Below are 24,805 nucleotides of genomic sequence, written 5' to 3'. Positions count from 1 at the left end.
TCTCATGGTATTAAATGTGTACTTGTGCTTTAATATTAAATTATGACTTCAATTTTATCCTTCTTGAAAAATTAACATATTAATTTAAAATTAATATAATTAATTTTAAAATTAATGTAATATGAACATGCCTGATAAAGTGAGAGCCTAGTTATATAAAATCATTAGGGCAGTATGAGAAATAATATATTTCCTTAACTACTAGACAACATTTCATAATATAATTCTTACAGTTACGAGATTAGATAAAATTGAAATGTGGCTGTTTTCAAACAATCTCTGTTAAAAAGCATGAATTATTTTGTTTCTGTGGTAGCATGGCAAAGAATAGACATAATAGAAAGCTTGTATGGGGAGTCTGCCTGCTCCCCCAATTTTATACAGCAGAAGTTAGCAGTTAATTTATGAAGAACCTGTTTCGTTTGCTGTCCCCCAAACCTTTAGGCCTGATATAGACCTTATATCTTAGGAAGATGTTTTATTTTAACGTTCCACAAATATTTAAAGTAAGCTCTTCTATTGATTACTTGAAATGTGTGCTAAGTGCAAAGAGTATATAGGTATAAATGGTTAGAATCTACCTGTTAATAAAGTAAAACAAGTGCTTTATGCCAAGATTGAACTATTCTGAGGATGCTTATGATGGATAAAGGTAGTAAATAAGAGCCTTCCTGGATTCAAAAGTACAAATTCAAAATATTTTGTAAAAAAATTACTAAAGTAATTTCTATAATTTTTAATAAGCTTTCAGTAACAGAGATTGGTATAAAATCCCACTTTTCTTCTATGCAGATGGGAATCTTTGTCATTCAGATGTTTCTCTTTTTGGTGAACCAACTGAGTTTGAATACTTGAGGAAGGTGGTTTTCGAATATATGATGGGCCGTGAAACAAAGGTATTCTTCATATTTAAGAGCTCCTGAGTGATGATGCCAATACTTCTGAGAATGTATCTGGCCATCCGAAGAGGAGGCCAGAAATGACATACTTGAATAGAGGAAGAATGATGGGCAGATTGAACTTTCAAACAAGCCTTAGGAAGGAGATAAATGATCTACCCAATGGTTTCTAGGAGCTTTTGACAAAATTATTTATTTAAGCAGTCTGCAACATTATATAATGTATTAATTACTATATAAAACTTATAAAAGCTATAAAACTGAGCAGTTAAGATAGCAGAATCTTGAACCTGGCCTAGTAGAAAATTAGTAGTCATGGCAATTCCATCAAGTGAGGCTGTGGTTTCAGTGCAGTGGCATTTGCAAGAAACTACAGTGATATCAAACTGACATAGGGGGTTGACATCGCACAAATACAATAATTACATACCTATACGTAAATTATTTATACAAAATAAACCATGGCATCTGCATGAGGTAAGAGGTATACAAGTTACTGTATTTGTACAATATCATGAGATATGTGTGATCATTCCTCACCCCAGCCTCTATGCAGATACCCTGGATGGACGCTATAAACCATGGCTTCATTGCTATAGTAGCCATAACTCTGAATCAGTGCTTAAGGGCAGCCCCAGGAACAACATACCCTAATAATCAAGGGATATTTTTATTACTATGTTTAAAGTAAAACTGTCCTCATTTAAGAACAGCTTAAAAAGATGTGCCAATTGAAGAGGAAGAGATATAAAGCCTATCATCATCCTTAGGCTTCTGTACATACCTTTTGAGGAAATACACTTTCATTCAGGATAGGTTTCTTGGACCAGTGAGTACTTTGCCACAGGAGCTCAATATTAATAGAATTCATACACTGTGGGGTGTTTCCAATCTATTTCTTCACCTAGACCCTGATTAAAACTGGCATGGCCATTCCTGATTAACATGGACAAGAGAAAGAATACTGGGCTTTCTTTCCCAAGACACCACTTGAAGAATAACTTGTGGGGTATAAGGAGGGTTATTGTGTGTTTGTTGCATGTAGAACTGACCACGCGAACTTTGCTTTCATGGTTAAAAGAATCAACAATTAAAACAGCAAGAAACTATATTCTTCCTAAGTAAAGCAAAAGTGTACAGTTGGTAGACTTTTAGTATTAATTTCAAAAATCTTGACAGCTATATTTCTCTAAATTAAGTTATTTCTTGGTAAGTGTTCTTAATTTCCAATAGTTTTTACGTTCCTTCCATTACCATTTTATGATGAAAGTTAACATGCATTTGACAAATATACAAAGATCCATGCAGTGTCATTTACTTAGTCATGCCATCCATTATTTGACCTATATGTTCAGGAACACACTTGATTTTATCAAGTCCACTCCACATCAGATTACCTTAAGCTTAAAAGTTTGTGAATTTTTAATATTTCTGTATAATAATGATCTGTTCTCTACATAAAGGCCTAAAACCAAATAGCAATGTGTCAAAAACACTATACTTGTTTTATTCTTGTATCCTTTCTCTTACATTCCAAATTACATTTTTTTATTTGCCAGATTCATTACTAAGTGGATCCTTAGACTTTCCTTCACCCAACATGGTTTTGATTACTTAAGGCTTTCACACAATACTTTTAATAGACAAAAAGCCTTAGATGTGCTTGTATCATATGCTATAACCCTGCTGTCTTTGACAATATTTATTTGTTTATTTGATTTACTTGCTGCCATCTCTTCTGTTAAAAAAGAATGGAGAAGGTACCAAGCCCTGCAGCATGCTAGAAAGGAGCAATCATGGCTGGAACACTCATTCCCTCTCAAGATCATTTGGAGAAAGGACCCAAAACAGCACAATTGCACCAGCTAGCCCCAGATTCTGTAGCCGGTCTAAAAGGATATCATGATCAATAATATCAAAGGCCCCTGATGGGGCAAAGTGGGCAAGGATAGTTGCACTATTTCTATCCTGCTCTCAGCATCAACAAATAAACCTAATGCTGTTCCTGTCCCATAACTAGTTCTGAATCCTGACTGGAAGGGTTCAATATAATCTGTTTTATCCAGGACCCACTAGAGCTGCCTTGGGATCGAGTAATGGTTTTTGGAGGATGGGGCAAATCAGGACCTCTTTAAAAGATTCCAGGAATGCCTCATCCTGCAGTGAGGAATTTATCACTCCCTGAGCCCACCTGGCAGGTACCATCCTAGCAGCTTTTACAAACCAAAATGGGAAAAGGATCTAATTGACAGGTGGTTGCACTGACAGCATTGAGGGTCATGTCCAGTTCCCCAAGCATCTCACATGGCCCTGCACCACAGACAGGTTCCAACTGGGAATGAATCTGAGTGATTTTGTTTATCAGGTGTTGAACAAATTTGTTTGCATATATTTTAACCAGTATACTGTAAGCTGGGTTTTATCCCAAACATGTTTATACTAATTTATGCAAACTAGATTCTCTAATCTTGATACAATCTTCCAAAACAACCTACTTTGATTTCTCCAATCTAAGGCCTTCATACCGTATATTGTCAGGCAACACTGAATCAGTACAACCGATAAAATAACAGATCATATTTACCACTATAAATATGAACGTTTATAGAACAATATTACTGAACATAATCCAGCAAAATGTGGCTGAAAACTTACACTAATTTGAGAGGTAATTCCAGGATTATGGAATGGAATATTTTGAACGATATATGCATAAATTTAGGCTGAACAACCTCTCTTAAGTGATTAAATTTTGTATTGTTTTTAATTTAGTAGAAGAGAAGATGCATTGTCTATAAATTATTGTCTTCTTGACCCCCAACAATTCTTTTCACTGAGTTTCAGTATGGAATGTGTTGTTTGAATTGTTTAGTCTTAATAAGTAAATATCGTTCCTTTGATTCATGTACCCACAAAAATTAGATTACAAATTATCATGGAATAAGAAACAAATATATGCTTAATTTTTTTTACCTTGCTTCCATTAGTATTACTAAGACTAATGTATAACATTTCATACAGAAATAGACTTGGGTGTTTGAACATTATTTCCTTTGTTCACATTTTAGACAATGGCAAAGGTTATAACTTCAGTGCTGAAATTTCCTCCTGATCAAACACAGAAGATCTTAGAACGAGAAAATGCTCAGACATTGGTAAGGATTGATAAGAGGATTTAGAGCACAGGTAGTTCTCAACTTACTACCATAGTGGACCCAGAATTTTGATCTTAAGTTATTATGAACAAGCAGCCGATCTAAGTAACTGCCCATGAATTTAAGACAATTTTTGCAACAGTTGTAAAGTGAGTCACCATAGTTATTAAGCAAATCAGATGATGTCAAGTGAATCCAGCATATCCAACAGGAATTTTTTGCTAGGAAACAAGAAAAAAATGCCAGAAACAGGCAAAAAAAGGGTTGCAAATCATGGTCATATGAGAACCAACATATTATCACTTGACGGGCAAAAAGATGCAGTTAATTGTAACTTCATGGACGGGCCATAAGTAGCTTTTAAAAGTATTGTAACTTCAAATGGTCATTAAGTAACTGGTCATAAATAGAGGAGTACATTAACAATTTGGACAGTATTGGAATTTTCCTGTTATAGAAGTGACAAATATAACAGACATTAACATATAATATTTTAGTGAATATAATGATAAATATGTGATGTCTGTGTCAGCATATATGTATTTGATATGCCTGTCTCACAGTTAAACAGGGAGTCTGAGGAAGTCTACACAACTTAAATGTGAAGAAATCCGGTAAAATTGGGGGGAAATTTTTTATGAAAATGTTTAACTTGTGCTAGAGGAACAACTTATATTTAATTCCATGTCTTCCATATTTTCTTATTTTTTTATACTGAACAAACTGAAATGAATAATGTAGAGGTGCAGAGGTGAAATCAGATCTTGACATATTGATGTCTATTTAAAAAAGAAGTATTCTATGAGTTGTATTCTCTGTAACTTTATTCATTTATTTATTACATTTCCCTATCTCACCATCAAGCAACTCTGGGTGGCTTACAGAATCATAAAATAAAAATACAAAACAGACCATTAAAAACATTGACTGTTAAAACATTTGTGGACATAGCTATTAAGTTATCTGGCAATTGTATAGAAGTTATTTGCCACTGTTTCTTTGTAGATACGTTTCAACTTCCCAATCTATTCTACAGCCCGTTTTCCCACTTCCACACTACTAATCTTGGGATTTCCTTTCTATTCAAAACATTTGTGAACCATTTGGGTCTTCATTATTTTTAATTTTCCATTTGAATGTTAGATGAGTTAGTAAGAGTACAGCATTGGATGCAACATTTCATTTTGAAATAATCCAAAATGGGATAATTTATTTGGAAAAAGCAAAACGTTTATTTTATAATCTCATTTGTATATTAGCACACGTTGTTGAGTACAACGGAGAGATCAAAATCACTGTAAGGTATTCTTAACTAGAAAGATTGTGCAGATTTAAATGCAACACTAGTGTGTTACACAAAACGGCCTTTGAAATTAAGTATCTTTGATTGCCTGGAATTAACTTCAGCAGTATGCTGGATGTTATGCAGAACGTAGTCATACTGCGCTTAATGTCAAGAATAGTATTTGTCTTGACCAATAGCCATAGCTAGAAATAAATATGCTCTTTCTGTAGTCACATCTGCTTTGATTAACACACTAACCCAATAAGCTGTTCTTCTGGCTTTATAGTTCACTTCACCTCCAGTGGTATCTGCTGAATAAATCATCAATCAGTGCTTTAGTTAGTACGTAGGTGAGTGTTACATAATATTTGTCTTTCCTTTTCTTTCACTAAAACAGTAGTAATTTCTTCATGCCTTAGTGATCATGCTTCATTCTTACAATTTTTGTTTTCTAAAATAACTTTCCTAACAAACTTTAACTCCTTTATACCAGTGGAATTTGTACATACCTGCAGCATAAGATCAAAAGAAAGCATGCTCTGATAAATGAAAATGGCACTAATTAGCTACCATGTTTCCCCAAAAATAAGCCTGGGTCCTATAGTTATTTTTGGTTCAAAAGACCCATTAGGGCTTATTTTTGGAGGTTGTTTTTTTTTTCACCACAAGGCCCAGCCTGGCCAGAGCCCCGCCCCATTAGGTGACTCAGGTTTCCCTCGATGGGGGAGGACACCTTTGGAAACTGCCTTTTCATTTACATTCATCATCAATATTGTAATCTGTTCCTTTATTTTTTTAAAAAAATGATTTGTATTTATCACGATTAGCTCCTTGATTGCCAATGGGAAGGTTCGGTGTGAATTCTGTGCTTGAGCTGGGGAAATACAGACACACGCACTCTCAAAGCTCACTCCGCTTCCTTGCTCGGGGCACACGACTGCTTTACGTGAGCATTGAACTTTGTGGCTTAGCTAAATTCTTAAGCTGTGGCAGGCCACAGTTCCCATCAGCTTCAGGAAGACTGGACGATGGAAACCTTAGGCCAGGCTCCTCGCAGCTGAAGCAAACTGGCTTGCCCGGGGTCAGGTTGGCCATTGCCAAAGGTGTGGCCCATCCCCATCCTCCAGCTCTGCTGCACATGTGGAACGAGCCTTCCACAACGGCCAACCTGATCTTGGGTGAGCTTACAGGAAGAAGCTGTGCGTTGCAGCAGGACAACTGAAAAGGGTGTCCACGGATCCCTGCAGTTCTTGGAGGCTCCAAGCGCTGTTTTTGGGGCCACTCAGTTCCCCACCCCCACCAGGCTGATCTAGTGGAGGGGGATTGCCTTCTGCCTTCCCAACCACTGCATTGGAAGCTGACACTGCCCTTCTGAATGGCGGCATGGCGATTGGAAGGTGGCCACACTATGAATGGGACTAGACCATCCCACAAACTTCAGCCATCCTGTCCATGGCACGCTGCAGCTGATCTGAAGTGCCTAAAACAGTAAGGCAGACGCGCACACAGACATGGCACCAAAAACAGCACTCAGAGCCTCCAGGAGCTGCAGGGATCTGCACGTGCCCTTTGCAGTTGTCGTCCTGCAATGCACAGCCTCTCCCTAAAGGGTTAGGTTAGCCATCATAGGAGGCTCGTTCCACATGTGCGGCGGAGCTGGAGAAAGGGGATGGGCCACGCTTCTGGCGACAGCCAACCTGACCCCAGGCAAGCCAGCTTGCTTCAGCTGCGAGGAGCCTGGCCTAAGGTTTCCATTGTACAGGCTTCCTGAAGCTGATGGGAACTGTGGTCTGCTGCAGCTGAAGAGTTTAGGTGAGCCACAAAGTTGAATGTTCACCTAAAGCAGTGATGCGCCCCGAGCAAGGAAGCAGTGTGAGCTTTGAGGGTGCGAGTGTCTGTATTTCTGTGGCTCATGTGGAGAATTCACACCGTGCCTTCCCATTGGCGATCAAGGAGGCTAATCATGGTAAATACAAATCATTTTTTGGAAAAATAAAGAGATGGATTACAACAGACATGTCAAACTCGTGACATCATGTGACGTGTGACATATCGGGACTGCTGGCAATGGGGTGGGTGCGGCTTCCGCCTGATGTGTCCGCCCCATAGGCCGGCAGTTTGACACCCCTAGATTACAATATCGACGATGAATGTAAATGAAAAGGCAGTTTTCAAAGGCATCCTCCCCTACCGAGGAAAACCTGAGTCACCTCCCACAATGGGTCGTGTCAGGATGCCCAGCTTTCTTTCCCGCCCTTCCGCAGAGGAAGAGAAATCCAGCAAAGCCCACAGAGCAATGCAGGCTGCCTCCAGAGGCTGCTTCAGGGTGAGGGTGAAAGAGAGAAGCTGCTGGTTGATGCCCCGGCCAATCCCCACCCCCGCCTGCCTGCTGGATTCCCCAATGCAGGGCAGGGATAGAAAGGAGGCAGCCTCTGCTTTCCTCAGGCCCCAGCTCTCTCAATGTTCAGGCCAGCGGCGGCACCAGCAGCAGGCGGTGTGGGGGGGAGGTATGCGATCTGGCTTGCCAAAAAACCTACAGTGGGACAGTGGGCGGAATCTTAAGCAGGGCTTACTTTTTGGGGTAGGGCTTATATTAGGCTCAACCTCAAAAATTAAGCTAGGTCTTAATTTCTGGGTAGGTTGTATTTTGGGGAAAACACGGTAGAAGCCATTGCAATTTACAGTCGCAATTTAAAAAGCAGAAGGGCAGTGATAACATATTATACTTGTAGGAAAAATACATGGAATTATTTTATAACATGAAAGCTATTATTTTAAAATTATTAATAACTTTAAGTTAATACAGAGATCCAGTTTGCTGTAGTGATTAAGGCACCAGATTAAAACGGGGAGACTTGAGTAATATTCCTTCCCTAGATATAAAGCCAACTGGGTAACCTGCCAGTTATTTTCTCTCAGCTCTGTGAAGGACACAGTGACAAGCCATTTACGAAATCTTGCCAAGAGAACTGCAGGAACTTGTCCACGCCGTCAAGAATCAACACTGACTTGAAGCCAATACCAGCACTATCACATTCATACACACAAAAACTATTAAAGCAAAAGCCGCAATTCATATTAAGCTTCAGAAGGGCATAAAGTACAAAAAGAAAATATAGGCTGCATGTCACTTACAGCCCTGATAATAGACGCCTCTCTTGTAATGTGTTGTGTGTTGCCAAACCAAGATGTCTGCTGCCTTTTCACTGTGTTACTGTGACTTTTCCTTTCATATGCTGTCTCCCTTAACTTCCACTGCCACTATGAAAAATAATTGTTTGCCAAAGTATTATTGGCACTGATGATTAAGGTTAATTAAGATTAATTAATTATAATTAGTTATCTGTATATTTACAAATATTTGCATGCTATGCATTCTCACAATTTATAACATTTCTTATCTGTCTCTTTCCCCTTCCCCCTTTTCTCTCCAATTCTTTTCTAGCTCTGGTTTTGATCCTCATGTTGAAGAACTTGCAACTATGCACTTTGTAACAATTACCCAACTTGGAAATCAGATCATATCCTCAAATTAGCTCTTTGAAGTATGAAGTAGACAGACTAGCTGTTCAGGTTTCATTTGAAAGGAACACAGCAAGGAAGAAAAGATTGACAATTGGGACTGAATATGGTTAGCTTTTTGTCTTTAAGAAAGATTGTTCATCAAGTGCTGTGTGCTTCACTTGGATACAATTTTCAGTTTAGCTTTATAATTTTTTTTAAAGGAATCAAAATATTTTCCTTCAATAGAGCTTTCACAAAAATGAATGATTCTATTTATTTGATTGTGGGTTTTGTTTCATATATTACATATTGGCTGAAATAATTTTGCAATACATTCTGAATGGGGAGTTGGCTAGCTATTTTCCTTCTATTGTCTATTAAAATGCACTATTTTTAAGCTTTTGCTTATAATGAATCCAGATTGTAAGACTTCATTTATTAATATATAACTTTTGTACTATATTTTGTGAGAAATAAATTTACAGTCCTATAATTTGTAAATAGATACTATTTACTTGTATTATAACTTGATCTCTGATTGTTGGCAACACTAATCTTGCAGAGCTGGAAGAAAATAAAACTTTATTTACTGTACAGTGCTGGAGCTGATGTCTTTTTCAAAAGTCAGGACTTGATTGCTAATTGCTTTGATTGTGTGCAAAGGGATAAGATTTTGCTTTTAAATGTGTATAATGGGAATGATGCTTTTATAGATATAGATATGAATAAAACAGTTCCTTGGCTGACCCACAATATAATACATTAAAGCAGGATATCGGTTAGGTTGAGGCAATTATTTGATCATTGGGCATTTACTGAACTGAATATCAGTCATTGATATTTGTAATGAGTAATTCTTAGAACATACAGGGAATGTTTCTCAGATCATAGGAAATAAAACGAGCCATACCTCAATTCCTCTTCAGAATTGTAATTCTGAAGTTGGATGTTAAATTGCACAGAACAAAAATGTTTCATCTGATATTTTAAATGCATTTTAAGTTTAGCTTTTAACTTGTTGCTTTAATTGGATTTCTCCTTTTCCCATCCTCTCCACCTTAGTGCACCAAAATAATAATAATATTAAATTATTTTAATAATAATTACAGGCAAGCTGTATGCAAGCTATCAAATAGTGATGCAATATAAAAAATAATGCAAAAAATTTAAAACTTTGATATATATGCTGACAGCATCAAGAATACTCTATACACAATAATGACAGGATACTTTGATTCCCACAATGGACATATGGCTGCAAAAGTTGATGAATTTAGCAGAGGTGGCTAAATTGACTGCTTTGATTAAAAGAAAAGAATACAATTAGTTTTGTTTCTACTTGGAAACCACTTCTGGACTTTGTGATTGAGATGAAAAAAACATGAAACTTTGATTTTGTGATTAAATAGGTTTGTGTTATGGCTAATACATATTATAATGCAACAGTAAAAAAAATTAAGGCTATGTTACTACCTTATTCTACTGCACCAAAAGGAATCAGAACTCAATATTTTTTCAAAAACAGTATTTGTATTTGACTTGTGTAAAGCACTTTCCCACATTTTTATGATTGTCTTTAACATGTCTAGGCAGTTTCTCTTGTGTCATAGAATACCTCTTTTGAAGATGTCCTAAAGATTGGGACAAAAAAATGAATGAAAGGAGAAGACTGAAAAATAAGCCCAGATGCATGTGTGATAGACATCACTTCTCTATTAATTGAGCCACTTTTCAAACCATTTGAAGTACTTCAGAAACAGGTCCATAAGCTGAAATATGGCATTCCAAAGGTAACAGCCTTTTATTATTAAATTCAGCATGATCAATTTATATCCCACAGCTAAACTTGGATTTGAAACATTATGGCTATCTACAATGCAAATCATTACTATTTATGAATACTTCACACAAGTAATGAATTAGAGTTAACACTTGAAAGCAAAAAAACCACCAATGGGCTAGTTAATCAGAAGTAAATGATAAATTCCTTGCTGTGGTGTTCAAAACTCTATTGTACAGTGGCTCTTTTTATATTTATAGTGTCATCATCACAGTTGCTGAATAATCATATTAAAATAGCAGAATAAGCTAGATAATCATATTAAAATAGAAGACTAAACAAAATTCTAGTGGTGTCTATATTGCTAATGGAATTTATTCATCAGCACTTGCAAAATGATGCTTTGAACTGAATCATATTGAATAAAAATTGGGGGGGGGGGAATCCCATAAGCCAGTAATATAGAGGAAAGATCTTCAGGTAAGTTCAGAAAATAATTGACTACCAGAAAAAAGTTTGGCTGCTAAAAAAATAGACCCTAATACCTAAAGAGAATGCGAGGGTTTCACCATGGCCAGCCAATAGGTTCTGGGATTTGAAGAGAATAGGGCTAAACTAGGATGAACATGAAAGAGATTTTATTATATATAAATTAAGATAGTTTCATAGGATTTTTTTTAAAAAAAATATTCCTGATCTCTATAGGTGGTATGTCTTTCTCAATTTTGAGTCCTCTACCAGAGGCCTGGCAGTTTGAGGGTTCTATACGGTATCTTAACTTTTCCTAGCACTTCTGGACGGAGAGCTCTGATGTTGCTTCTGAGATCTATTGAGCCACTCTCCCAGCTTAGGAATCACAGCCCCATGTCCTCCTCCAATCATAGGGACCATTTTGGTTATTGTTTTCCATACCCTGTTTCCAGATTCTATTTTTAACAGTACTCTTTGGTAATGTGTTTATATTGTTCCACTATGTTGTAAACCACTCAGTCACATAGATGAGAAATTTAGCAAACCTCTCTAGTTCTGGAATTAGCTGCCTGCTTGTGTAGCACTTCACCAGGTCTATATCAAGATTTAAAATATCTGGGACTTTTGATAAAGCTTCATCAAATTTGTGGGCAGAGAAAATTGGTTGAAGAATCTTTCTGAATTTCTCAAGGGAAGAAAGACTTCTCCAGCCATTTCTTCAAGAAAAAGAAAAGTTTTTAACAATAGTTCTGTTTTACTCAAAAAGACTAGCAGAAAGATTTTCCTCATCATATCTTCTTTTGAATGTTGATTCAGGGCAAGAAGGCTGAAGTTGATGGGAGAAAGGATTGCATGATGACAGGCAAGAAAGTCACACAAATCCTGGTTTTCCTGTAACTGTGAGAGAATCCTACATGTCAGCATGAGCATTTCTCTCTTCTCTTTTGATAGGATTTCTAAAGCAAATACATCTTTATATGAATAAGTAGTAGTAGTAGGAAAATATTCAGGAGAATGATCTTTCCAGGACATTGTTACTATTATAAAATCTGTTAAGTTTACAGAACCATGAGAAACTTTATAAAACAATAATTACAATAAACTATAAAACTATACTTTACAAATAAGACAAATCCTAAGAATCCCTGTCAGTTCATAAAAAAAAAATAAACCATATAATCTCTGGGGGAATACCAAACTTTTCTCTTGAGGGATGTCAGTATTACTCTAGTTTTATGATTGAGGATATATGGTTGGCTTTTGCAGAACCATGTACACACGTGCTATTTTTTTTCCCAGACAGCAGGAAGAACCTCTTCTCTCAAACTGGTCATAAGTACCGTATTTTCCGGCGTATAAGACGACTGGGCGTATAAGACGACCCCCTACATTTCCTGTTAAATTATAGGGTTTGGGCTATACTCGCCGTATAAGATTACCCCTCTTCCAACGCACATCAAATAAAAATTAAAAAACATCAGATTTGATTTTAATATGGTAATTTTAATTCAAATGCTTATGACATGCAGGTACTTAGGAAAACTGTCACTTATAAACATAAGGCTGTTTGTCATCAAACATGTAAACATAAAACAGTGCAAGTGGATTAAACTATAATAATAATAATATAATAATAATAACAACAACAACAACAACAACAACAATAATAATAATAATAATAATAATAATAATAATAATAATAATAATAAGTTGGAGGGGACCTTGGAGGTCATCTAGTCCAACCCCCTGCTAAGGCAGGAAACCCTATACCATTTCAGACAAATGGCTGTCCAGTCTCTTCTTAAAAACTTCCAGTGTTGGAGCATTCACCACTTCTGGAGGCAAGTTGTTCCACTGGTTAATTGTTCTAACTGTCAGGAAGTTTCTCCTTAGTTCTAGGTTGCTTCTGTCCTTGACTAGTTTCCATCCATTGCTTCTTGTCCTGCTTTCAGGCGCTTTGGAGAAGAGCTTGGCTCCCTCTGCTTTGTGGCAGCCCCTGAGATATTGGATCACTGCTATTAGGTCACCCCTCACCCTTCTCTTCGTTAAACTACACATACCCAATTACAGCAACCGTTCCCTATTTTCCTAATTCACTTTTTCACTTTTCCTAATTCACTCTAAAGCTTTCCCTGCGCAGAGCCTTAAGTAACACCAGCTGCCTGCAATTAGTGCAGGTTCGCATCCCACCAGGCTCAAGGTTGACTCAGCTTTCCATCCTTCCAAGGTAGGTAAAATGAGGACCCAGATTGTTGGGGGCAATAAGCTGACTTTGTAACAATGCTGCATGGGGGGAGGTGTGAAAGCCCTAATAAACAGGCATATACACAGAATGAAGGCTATTGCTAAGCACATTGATTTGTGCTTTAAATTGTAAGCCACCCTGAGTCTTCGGAGAAGGGCAGGATATAAATGGGATTTTTTTAAAAAAAGACCAAATGGGAGATCCGCTCCAGGTTTTCCAGCCAGCCCGCCCAGTTCCTGAGTCAAATGTGTCCTTAGAGCTAAGCCGCTGCTCTGGCTACACATTCCCCACCTGCCTTTCAAGTTGCTCTTGCATTCCCCACCTGCCTACAGCTGCTCTTCAACTTTAGAAGGAAAGAAGCCCAGACCCCAGCCTGTAAAAAATCACAGACTGCAGCTTCTTCTCCAATTGGTCCCGCTTTCCCTGCGCAGACTAAATGGCAGATCCGCTCCAGGTTTTCCAGCCAGCCCTGTCCCTAAATTTTCAGCATAAGATGACCCCTGACTTTTGAGAAGATTTTCATGGGTTAAAAAGTAGTCTTATACGCCGAAAAATATGGTACTAGTTTAAACTAAGAATAGACACATTGACATCACACAACTGAAGAAACTACCATAGATATGTAGTGTTCTGTATAGCTCTGGACATAAGGAACTTCTGGAACTTCCTTCTAATCTTGTTGGAGCTGAGCTACAGCCAAATATTGCGGAAGTTCTGGCAGGAGTCCAGAACAAATAAGAATAAGGACTGTTAGTAAAAATGTGACAGTTAAGAAAGTAAAGTATTAGATAGCAAGAGTGGTCAAAAACAAATCCTTCAACACCCCGGACAGCTGTTGGGACACTACTTATCCTGGTAAGAGGGGAACTAGGTGAGCTCTTCTATTAATAGTCTTCAATCTTTGGGGTCCATGTAGAATTTTGAGAATATGTTGTATTTTCAAACAGTGGTTGCCATAGTGAATGCTTGTCTGTGTATGAAATTGTTTATTTATACAGACTCCCATTTCCTCAGCAGAAAAGAATTCCAAAGCTGATTTGCCATGACTGTCTAGTGACCAGGCACTAAACATCCATTTTTTGAAAGGCAAAGAAAATGAACTTGGGCAGAAAGTAAATTTGATGATGTTCAGTGAAATCCGCCCCCCATCCATTCATTTTCTTTCCCAGAAAAATATTTAGTAAAGCACATTTATAAACAATTGAGTATACAGTATGTGTCTTCAAAATAAGTCCTTCGGGGGTTTCTTCACAGGCCTTACTTTTCATTTGTCTTTTTTTTACTGGGTGGGCGTTCAAACAATTAAAAATATTGATGAAGGTGTTTTTTTAAAAAAATGTGAATGCTAAGAACATTGATACCTGCAGTTGCTGTGTAGAAACACTGTTAGGCAGCTCCTTGAGCTACCTTTTCTATATTCCTAAAATTAAAAACTTCTGTACTAGAATATACCATTCTGTTGCTTTTCTGTACTTTCATATTGAATTTGTAATAAGAAGCAAGTTATGTGATTACCTACAGTCTAGGAAACTTCAGGATCTTGTATTCCAATAATTCCTATGATAGTTTTCCTTCTTTAAATTAAATTCAGGTTCTATTACCTTAGTATTATTTAAATAATATACAATACTCCAATTTTGTATGGGGTTCTACTGTGGTTTGGGACACAGTGCACATTTGTGTAGTAAATAAAACCCTAAATGAATGTATTGATAAATGAGATGAAATAAAATTTACATTATTTAGTCTTGGTATAAGGATCTATGTCTGGTATTTCAATACATTCTGCTGTGGCTCCTGATTCAGCTGGTTCTTCTATGAATCAGTATTTGAACAATTCTGTGGCTGGCTATATGCATATTTGCCTGAAGAGAAGAAAAAGAAAATAAATCAGGAGTAAATTTATCCCCAATCTATGAACAAGGACATCTGCATTTCCATAGCCCTTCTTAAACTGTGCTAAATGTGAGGCTGCAAATCCTTAAATGTTGTTAGTTATGAAGTCGTACCCGACCCCTCGCAATCCCATGGACAAAGTTCCTCCAGGCCTTAAATAGAATACATTAAAAAAGCAGGTGTGATTTATGGTTGGGTTGGAATATAGAGAAATGCTTCTGAAAGCATTAGAAAAATTTAAAGGGAAAAGAAGATATCCTTTAAATGTGTACCTCTGTTTTATTTTACATTTGACTTGCTTTGAACTTGAGAAGAAAAATATTTGGATATTGTAATTAATTGAAACCTAATAAGGGAGCAACTACTCAAAGACATAACTGAAGTTCCAATATTTAAATACCACAATATGATCTGTTCAATCAAAGAAGCTGATTCTGCTAAATGAATTGAAAGGTTGACTCAGCCTTCCATCCTTCCGAGGTAGGTAAAATGAGGACCCAGATTGTTGGGGGCAATTAAGCTGACTTTGTAATAATGCCGCTTGGGGTGTGTGTGAAAGCCCTAATAAGCAGGCATATACATAGAATGAAGGCTACTGCTAAGCTTGTAAGCTGCCCTGAGTCTTCGGAGAAGGGCGGGATATAAATGGAATTTTTTTTAAAAAAAACATTGCAGTATACTAATTAGGTTGATGGCATTAAATACCGGTATTAATCTATGTTTTATACCCATAGTATATCACAGTGTTGTCAACTCTAGAAATGAGCATGGCTGCATCCATTTTTCTTCTCATTCTAAGTTGCCACATAGAACGGAGGGAGGGGGGTTGCCCAAGTGCTTTGCTAGTCAAAATAAACTTTTGTCCCATGGGAACCAAGGTCATTGGCTGCTCCCGAGACTAGGGACTGGGCATTGCATAAAAAGCCCACCAAATAATCATATTGGGGAACATAGTTGCTTGCATAGCTTTTGTGGGTGGGACATTTAACTTTGTATTGTATTGTATCCAGACTTGGTTTCACTCTTGACCCTGCCAATACTTTGTAACTAATAAACATGTTTTTGAGGAATTTGCAAGCCTTGAGAGTTCAGCTTTATTCATCTCTGTCTGTCAGAACTTTGACATTAAATCAAGTGCTCTGTTGTGCAGGTTCTGAGGTTTTGCTTGATAAAAAAATACAGGAAACGAGAAGTTGCCTTTATGTTTTTATTCAGCTGAACAAAGACGAGCTCCACTAAAAGAATGACAAGAAATCCTTGTATTTATTCTTCCTGATTACATAAGCAATCCACCCAGCAAAGCTGACACACATAAGATAAAGATTTCACCCAGTAAGTCTGTCACACTGTAAATAAGAATGGAGAAAGCAGAAGTAGCTAAAAATGTTCCCTTTTGGGTGTTTCCCTAAAGACATCGTACGTTGCTGGGTGAGTTAGGACATTGGGTGTTTTACTTGCTGTCCTTTCATGACCCTGCATCCATGACTCTGCAAGTGGCCAAAGACAGCAGGGCCATCTGTACACATTCACAATTGATATTTCCTATGCTGTCTCCTAATTACGGATCAACATAATCCCCCCTTTCATACTTTGAGCAGTGTGCAGAAGTATGTTCATCAAACTGGAGAGACACAGAATTAGCTTCTGCGGTATGTGGAACACATTGTTGAGGACAGACAGAGGTGAGTATTTATTTATTTATTTATTTATTTATTTATTTATTTATTTATTTAAATTTCTATACCACGCTATTCCCGAAGGACTCAGGGCGGTTTACAGGGCAGCATAAAATACAATATAAAAGATAATATAAAATTAAAATACATTAAATTAATTAAGCCCAATTAAAACAATATTTAAAAAGCTAAAACCCCTTCAGTCCAGGCCTGATAGATCGAAAAACCAGGTTTTCAGGTCCCGGCAAAATGAACGCAGATCGGGGGCGGTCCTGAGTTCCACGGGTAAATCATTCCAGAGGGCAGGCGCGCCCACAGAGAACGCTCTTCCCCTAGGAATAACCCGCCGGCATTCCTTAACCGGCGGTATCCTGAGAATGCCCTCCCTGTGGGAGCGCACGGGATGAAGGGAGCTTGATGCCGGCAGCAGGTGTTCCCTCAGATAACCCGGACCCAAGCCATTAAGGGCTTTATAGGTCATCACCAGCACCTTGAATCTCACCCGAAGGGCAACCGGAAGCCAATGCAGCTCGCGGAGTAGAGGTGTTACATGGGAGTATCAGGAAGCTCCCATCACAACTCGCGCGGCCGCATTCTGCACCAGTTGAAGCCTCCGAGTGGTCCTCAAGGGCAGCCCCATGTAGAGAGCATTGTAGTAGTCTAAACGGGAGGTCACGAGCGCATGAGTGACTGCGTAGGGCATCTCGGTCCAGATAGGTTCGCAACTGGTGTACCAGGCGAACCTGGGCAAAAGCCCTCCTGGTCACGGCTCCTATATGATCATCTAAACTGAGCCTTGAATCCAGGAGGACACCCAAGTTGTGAGCCCTATCAATGGGGGGGTAACACCTCACCCCCCCATAGTTAATGATGGACAAAACTGGTTTTCCTGAGATGCCGGTATGCACAGCCGCTCAGTCTTGGCAGGATTGAGTCGGAGCCTGTTTCTCCCCATCCAGACCCGAACCGCCTCCAGGCAATGGGACATCACATCGAGGGCATCACTGAGTTAGTTCCGGGTGGAAAGAAAAAGTTGGGTATCATCAGCGTACTGATGATACCCCACCCCGAAGCCACAAAGGGGCAAATAGTGAAAGATATAACAGGAAAAAGATAATGCCACAAAGTGAAGACCAATAAATAGTTCTCTAAACCATCCCCATCCCGGGAGTCAGCCGGTAAGGAATGAGAATTTACTATTGAAGGCCCCATACAGCATCAGTGAAACTCTTCAGATCCTCAGGGCGATTCTTGATTCCTCCTTCTATGAGATGGGTGGTGTGACTAATATTAACGATAATCGGTGAAAAAAATCTGAGTGGATCAAAGCACACACTGCTCCTCTGCTCCTAGTACCATATCTAATGTTTGGCGATTCTGCAACACTACTTCCCTTATTTCTCCCTGTTCCTTATTGAATTGTGTAAATGCCTATATGGTGTGGTTAAACATTTCCTGGTATGGTGTTCAATATGTTCTTTATGCTCAAGGTGGTCCTCAATTGTGGATGCAGCAGTTCCATTCATTATATCAGATGATACAAAGTGAGGAAAAGATCATTCCTACAGTTCCATGTATCTGATCAGTAAGCTGGCAAAGATTTGTAGGCAAACAGACCACAAAGGAACTACCAGTCCGGGTGGTTAGCCAGATAAATGCCTTGTTTGCCTTTTAACCTCTCAGGCAAAGAAGCTTGAACACCAAACATATAAGTCCCATTGCTGCAAACAGGCTACAAACAGCAGAGGGGTCCTTTTTGTAGTCAAGACTAAAGGTCTGATGACATTTATGCCATCCATCCCATAAGCTAGTACTCACCTTCCATGTGACCATGCAAGATGCATAAATCCCTAACTTATCTGGAAGAAGAATTAAAATGACTAAGACAAGCTGCTGCAGGGTGCTGCAATTTGCAGCTTTCCTGCCCCAAAACCCAGAGAGTGCCCAGCCCCTTGTGACAATGATCATGCTGAACATAGAGGCTCCCAGAGGCGTAGCTTCCATAACCAATCCATGGGTCCGTTTGGGGATATGTGGATGGAAATCCACATTCAAGAATTTAACCCAAGCTGGTGCATTTTGCATATGGGTGTTGGAACCCTAAATTCCTAAAGAGGGGCTGGGAATGGGGAACTATTCTGCCCCTGCATGATAGTAGGAAAGATGGAGAAGGATGTCTGTAGTAAATCTCATCCTAAAAGGGGCATAGGGCAGTCTGGAAGGTAAAGAAATTGATGAGTAAGGCAAATACCACCCATAGAGCATTCCAAAGGTTTGAGTATTGCAGCTGACACAGAATGGCCATTGGCCCCAAAGACTTGGAATGTTTATGAGGAAGGGTTTCCAAGGGGCTTATTTAATACTGAATGTGATGCTCCTGTATCAATCAAAAAGGGTATTGTTTTCCTCTGACTTAGAACTTTACCTGGATTGAAGAGGAAGAATCATCCATAAGGGCAGGGAGACAAAGGCCCCCAGCCCCTCACCTCCTTATATCTGGAGCATGGTTGTGGAACAGCACCCTATAGGACAGTTAGGAAGGAAACATAAAATACATTCCCTGCTCCAATGGCCAAATGTCATGCCTATACAACACTGGTCATCTCTTAGGGCAAAAGACTGCAGTGGGTAGTCTAGGAGTGTGTGTGCCTGGAATCTCGGTGACATTGTCCCATTTCTCTCTTGAGGGGGCCCTATCACTCCTCGCCAAGTCCCAATTCTTCCCCCTTCCCTTAGGGGCACCTGTTGCAGAGCTCAAGCCAGCAAGACAATACTTCGTTTTTCATTCTTTTTAGCCCCCCTGGTTATCACTTCTGGTCATGTCATGTAAGCTTTATAAGCATCTTCCAACAATTTTTCTATTGTCAGCTGAAGTCCCCTCCATCTTCTGTAATTCACACTTAACATCTGGGGCACTCAAGGAAATCACTGGGACTTTCATGAACATCATAAATTTTGCCCAAATTTTTCTGTTTAGGGAAGACAATCTGCAATGCAGTGACAATAATGTCTTGGAAACCTTTTAATTTGTAGGACAAAGGGCCTTCCTTTCTTTTTGGCAGCATTTCCTACCAGATGTCTTTCCTCTGTTGTTAAAAAGACATCCAGCATAGGTTGGAGGTCTGCCCAGTTAGTGGTATAAGTTTGAATAATGGACAGAACCAATTCAGAATATTTGTGTGGGGTTTCAGTGTAAGAACACAATCAGTCTTCCCATGCATAAAGGATAGATGGAGAAGGGGGTATGAACCAGGACCTTATTAGTGTCCCTCCTTCCAATGGTTACCTGCCCTGTGAGGGAGTAGATCTCCTTATAAGGTGGTGGAGCAGAAGCTAAAGCAGGAAAAGGTGGTGCCATAGAAGGTCACCACAACCCACAGTCTTTAAGCATCTGCTTATTCTTGTGTAAGATCCAAAAAAGTGCATATTAAGCTTGCTGATCATGATTCATGGCTCTTTAAGCATAGTCTCCCATGGTTTCAAAAACTCCCAAATCTATGAATACCCCTGTGGGCCAAACAGTGGGATGTCCTGGTGACAGAGGGCATTGTACTTAATTAGTTTCAATTTCATATCCTAATGGATATGGGTTTTAAGCTTACCAAAGTTCCTTATGACACACTCAAGGGGGCTGAGGGCACATTCCTTATTTTTATTCATTCTAACAGGTCTTCCTGGGGCTGAGCCCATGTGTTCAAATCACTCACACAACTTGCACAGCCTGTTGAGCCACAAGAGATCCAATGACCTTTGGCTAAGATCAGTAACACACCTAGGCCTGGTCAACAGTGGGAAATATATATCAGAAGCAACCACAAACCTCAGAGCAACCACAAGTTCAACACTCACAACCCGGAAGGAGGCGGGGCCAACACCGCAGCAGGACGACACATCCCTTGCGGGCTCCTGAAGGATTGTCGCTTTTCAGTTGTTTGGGGGGGTGTCTGTCTGAGTTCCAGATAGACCAGAGCTGTCCTGTAGGGACGGTGAAGAAGGGAAGCACAGCTTGGCAGCACAGGAGGGATCGCAACCTCCTGGAGAACTGATAGAAGCTTCCCAGACCAGCAGTTGTCAGACAGCCATTGTGAGCTGTCACAAGCCGGGGCGGCCACTTGGAAGATTTTGAAAGTAAATTTGGAGGACTGCCTGGGTGAGATGATTGAGACACCTTAAATGCTGGAAATTGTCTGGGGCAGTGGGGAATAAGAAGAATTTGAAGCCATGGAGAAGTGGGGGGGAAAGCGGACTTTTAAGCTGCTCCTCTTCTGGAATTGTAGTGGCGGAAAACAATGGAAGGCAAAAGAAGGCAATGAATCAAGTATCTCGGCTGAGAATACTTTTGAAGCTGCAGTGCTACTTAGAGGCACCTGGGTGTTAGTAGACTTGGTAGGCTTATTATAAAAAAATAAGGGAGAGTGAGTGACCTTGAATGACAACTGCTGGACTTATTGATAAGAAAGTTACAGAGTCTGTTTTTTGGTATGGTGAATGGTGGATTGTTACTTACTTTGGAGACCTTATTTTTGATCTTCTCTTCTTTTGGATTAAGGCACGGAGAGCCTGAAACAAACAAAGAAGTGTAACCCGTATGGATTATTATTATTTTTTTCTTATTCAGATATAAGTATATTTGGCTTTTTCCTTTTCCTTTTTTTCTTCCTCTCTCCTTTGTTCTCCCCTTTTTCTGTCATTGAAATTTTTCGCATTTTTTCTTTCTTTTCCTTTCTTTTTTGGAGCACATTCAGATTGTAATATCCCATTGACATTTGGCTTATAAATACTGGAAAAGATGAAGAAGACTACAACACACTTAGCAACAGCTGCCCCAATAGCACAGAGTCCTGTGGCACAGAAAACACTGGACACTACAACCCAGCAAGATAGATCTAACATGGAATTGGAAAACATGATACTGGCACTACACACAGACTTCAAGGAAGGGATAGGCAAACTAGAAGAGGACCTAAAAGAGGTCAAAGAACTGATGGAGAAAAATGAACAAAGACTGCAACAAGCTGAAGAAACAATTAAATCAACAGATAAGAGACTAGAGGAGATTGATAACCGACTTACATCAACAGACAGGAACCAGGAAAAAATGATTATTTCTTTAGAGATGGATAGAGCTGATTAGTACTTAAGATTCCAAAACGTTGAAGAAGAAAAGGGAGAGAACCTAGCAGATGTAATGGCGGGAATATTAGCAGAAGCATTGGAGGAAAGCAAGGAAAAGATAATTAATGATATAGATGAGATATTTAGAATACATACTAGATATGCAACAAGAAATACTCTCCCCAGAGAGGTGCATATAAGATTTACTAAAAAAGCATAATACAGATATATTACAGAAGCTGAGAAATGCTACAATAAAATACAAAGGAAAAGAGATAGTGATATTAAAACAGATCCCAAGAAGAGTGAGAGACCTGAGAAAGGAGTATCAATTTTTGACAAAATGCTTAATTAAAAAAGGGATAAATTTTAGATGGTTAATACCAGAAGGAGTAATGATAAATGGGCAAGAACAGAGACATAGACTGGACACATTAGAGAAAGCAGAACTTTTCTATGATCAATACTTTGGGCAGCAAGAAGAAGAAAGGCTGAGAGGGGAAAGAGTAATCAGACATCAGGGAGACAAGACAGAGAAGCAACCGAGTAAGCATAGCATAAAACAGGTGGAAAGGGTGTTGAGAGAAGGGACAAGAGCAAAAGAGGCAAAAGGGCAAAGAGATGAGAGTGACGAGAGCAGCTAAAACTTCAAATAAATAGTCATGGAAGAAGAGATAAAAGCAATTTCGATAAATGTAAATGGACTAAATTCGGCTATGAAAAGGAAAAGAACACTAAATAAACTGGAGAAATTAAAAACGGACATAATTTGTTTGCAAGAAGTTCATATTAGGAAACAAAAATCTATTAGAATATCCAAAATTGGGAGAATTATACACTTCACTTGCAGATCAGAGTAAAAGAGGTGTGCCATTATATATTCAGAAAGCAATACAAACTACATTGACATATTCAGATGAAGAAGGGCGAATTTTAATGGTGGAAGTAATTATGAATCGTAAAAAAACATTATTGGTAGCGATTTACACCCCAAATGAAAATCAAGAAAATTTCTATTCAAAATTATACCAGAAAATAATAGAATGCTATTGTAAAGGCCGAGCTAGATTACAATACGACAAAACAACAACAACAACCAAGACCCTAAGGAGAACACTTCCAAAATCTTTTCATAATATGGTGGACGAATTAAATATATTAGATGTTTGGAGAGAAAAATATCCGGAAAAGAAGCAATATACATTCTATTCTAACAGACATCTGTCCTGGTCAAGAATAGATATGATAGACTTATTTATAAATACACAAAATATAACCATAGAAACAAACACATTGGCGGATCACAACCCAGTCACAATTATATGGAAAGGACAAAAAAAAAGTACAAGATGGACATTAAACCAAACTGTATTAAATTAAAAAGACTTTTCAGCAATATATGGAGAAAGAAATGACTTTCTTCTTCAAGGAAAACAAAAAAGAAGATACCTTACTTCAAAATGTCTGGGACACAGTGAAAGCATACATGAGAGGACTTGCTATGACTTATTTAGAGAAAAAGAATAAACAGAAAAGACAAAATAGGGAAAAACTGGAAGAAGAATATAAGACACTTGAGAAAGAATTACAGAAAGATACACAAAACAAAAAGATTAAAAATTTAATGGAGTCGAACAAGCATAAAATGAACTTAATAGAAAATCAAGAAGTGGCAACGAAAATAAAGGCAGCTAAACAAACCTTTTTTGAACATGCAAACATGCCAGGGAGATGGTTGACATATAAAATTAAAAAGGAGAAAGAGAAGAGATGGATTAAACAACTGGAAGATGCTGAGTGGACTTTACAACACCAGAATGAAGAAAAGAAAAAAATAGCTTGGGAATATTATGAGAATTTATATAAGCAACAAACAGTTTTAGATGATAGAATAAAACAATTCTTGGAAAAAACAGAGATATCTAAAGTACCAGAGAAATTTAAAAAGCTATTAGAAGGGAAAATAACAATGATGGAATTAACAGAAGCAATTAAAAAACAAAAGAATGGCAAAACACCAGGACCAGATGGGCTACCAGCAGAACTATACCACACATTGCAGGAACTGTTAGGCAATGTAATGCTGGAACTCTATAATGAACTTCTCTCTGAAGCTAAGATACCAGATTCGCGGTCGGAAGCACTTATTACCCTGATACCAAAGGAAGAAATGGAAACACAGAAAATAAAGAACTATAGACTGATTTCCTTGCTGAATGTGGACTACAAAATATTCACATCAATCATGGCTGAAAAACTTAAAAAGTTCTTAAACAAATTTATACATTTGGATCAAAATGGTTTTCTGCCTAAAAGACAGATTACAGACAATATACGAATTATATTAAACACATTAGAATACTATGAAACGCATCCTGAAAAACAGATGGCATTGATGTTTTTGGATGTGCAGAAAGCATTCGATAATGTGAAGTGGCAATTCATGATAAGACAACTACAGACTATGGATTTTGGGAAGAAATTTATAAATGTAATTAAAACAATTTACAATAAGCAAATAGCCAAAGTAATGATTAATGGAGATATGACTGAAAAGATTAATATTATGAAGGGAAAAAGGCAGGGATGTCCTCTATCTCCATTATTGTTTGTCTTGACACTAGAGATACTAAATAGATGTATAAGACAGAATAAGGGTATAAAAAGTATGAAAGTTAAGAAGGAAGAATATAAGCCACAAGCTTTCACAGATGATCTAGTATTTATCTTGGAGGAGCCACTAGAGACAGGACCTGTATTAATAGAACAAACAGAAAAA

General features: G+C 38.3%; 1 protein-coding gene across 2 annotated transcripts in view; it reads left to right on the top strand.

The window, feature by feature from the left end:
• GOLGA4 (golgin A4) overlaps positions 1–9,437 on the top strand; it is a 97,677-nt gene extending 88,240 nt beyond the window's left edge. For both annotated transcript variants that reach the window (XM_083377250.1, XM_083377249.1), the window contains 4 exons: positions 793–896; positions 3,968–4,054; positions 5,626–5,689; positions 8,785–9,437. In XM_083377250.1, the coding sequence (XP_083233376.1) occupies positions 793–896; positions 3,968–4,054; positions 5,626–5,658 (224 nt within the window). In that variant the 3' untranslated portion in view covers positions 5,659–5,689; positions 8,785–9,437. The remainder of the gene's footprint in view (positions 1–792; positions 897–3,967; positions 4,055–5,625; positions 5,690–8,784) is intronic.
• Positions 9,438–24,805: the final 15,368 nt, after the last annotated feature.

The sequence above is a fragment of the Vipera ursinii genome, assembly GCF_947247035.1.
Source record: "Vipera ursinii genome assembly, chromosome: Z".
Taxonomy (NCBI): Eukaryota; Metazoa; Chordata; class Lepidosauria; order Squamata; family Viperidae; genus Vipera; species Vipera ursinii.
The sequence above is the reverse complement of the archived record's forward strand: the minus strand, read 5'-3'. Positions and strand labels throughout refer to the sequence as shown.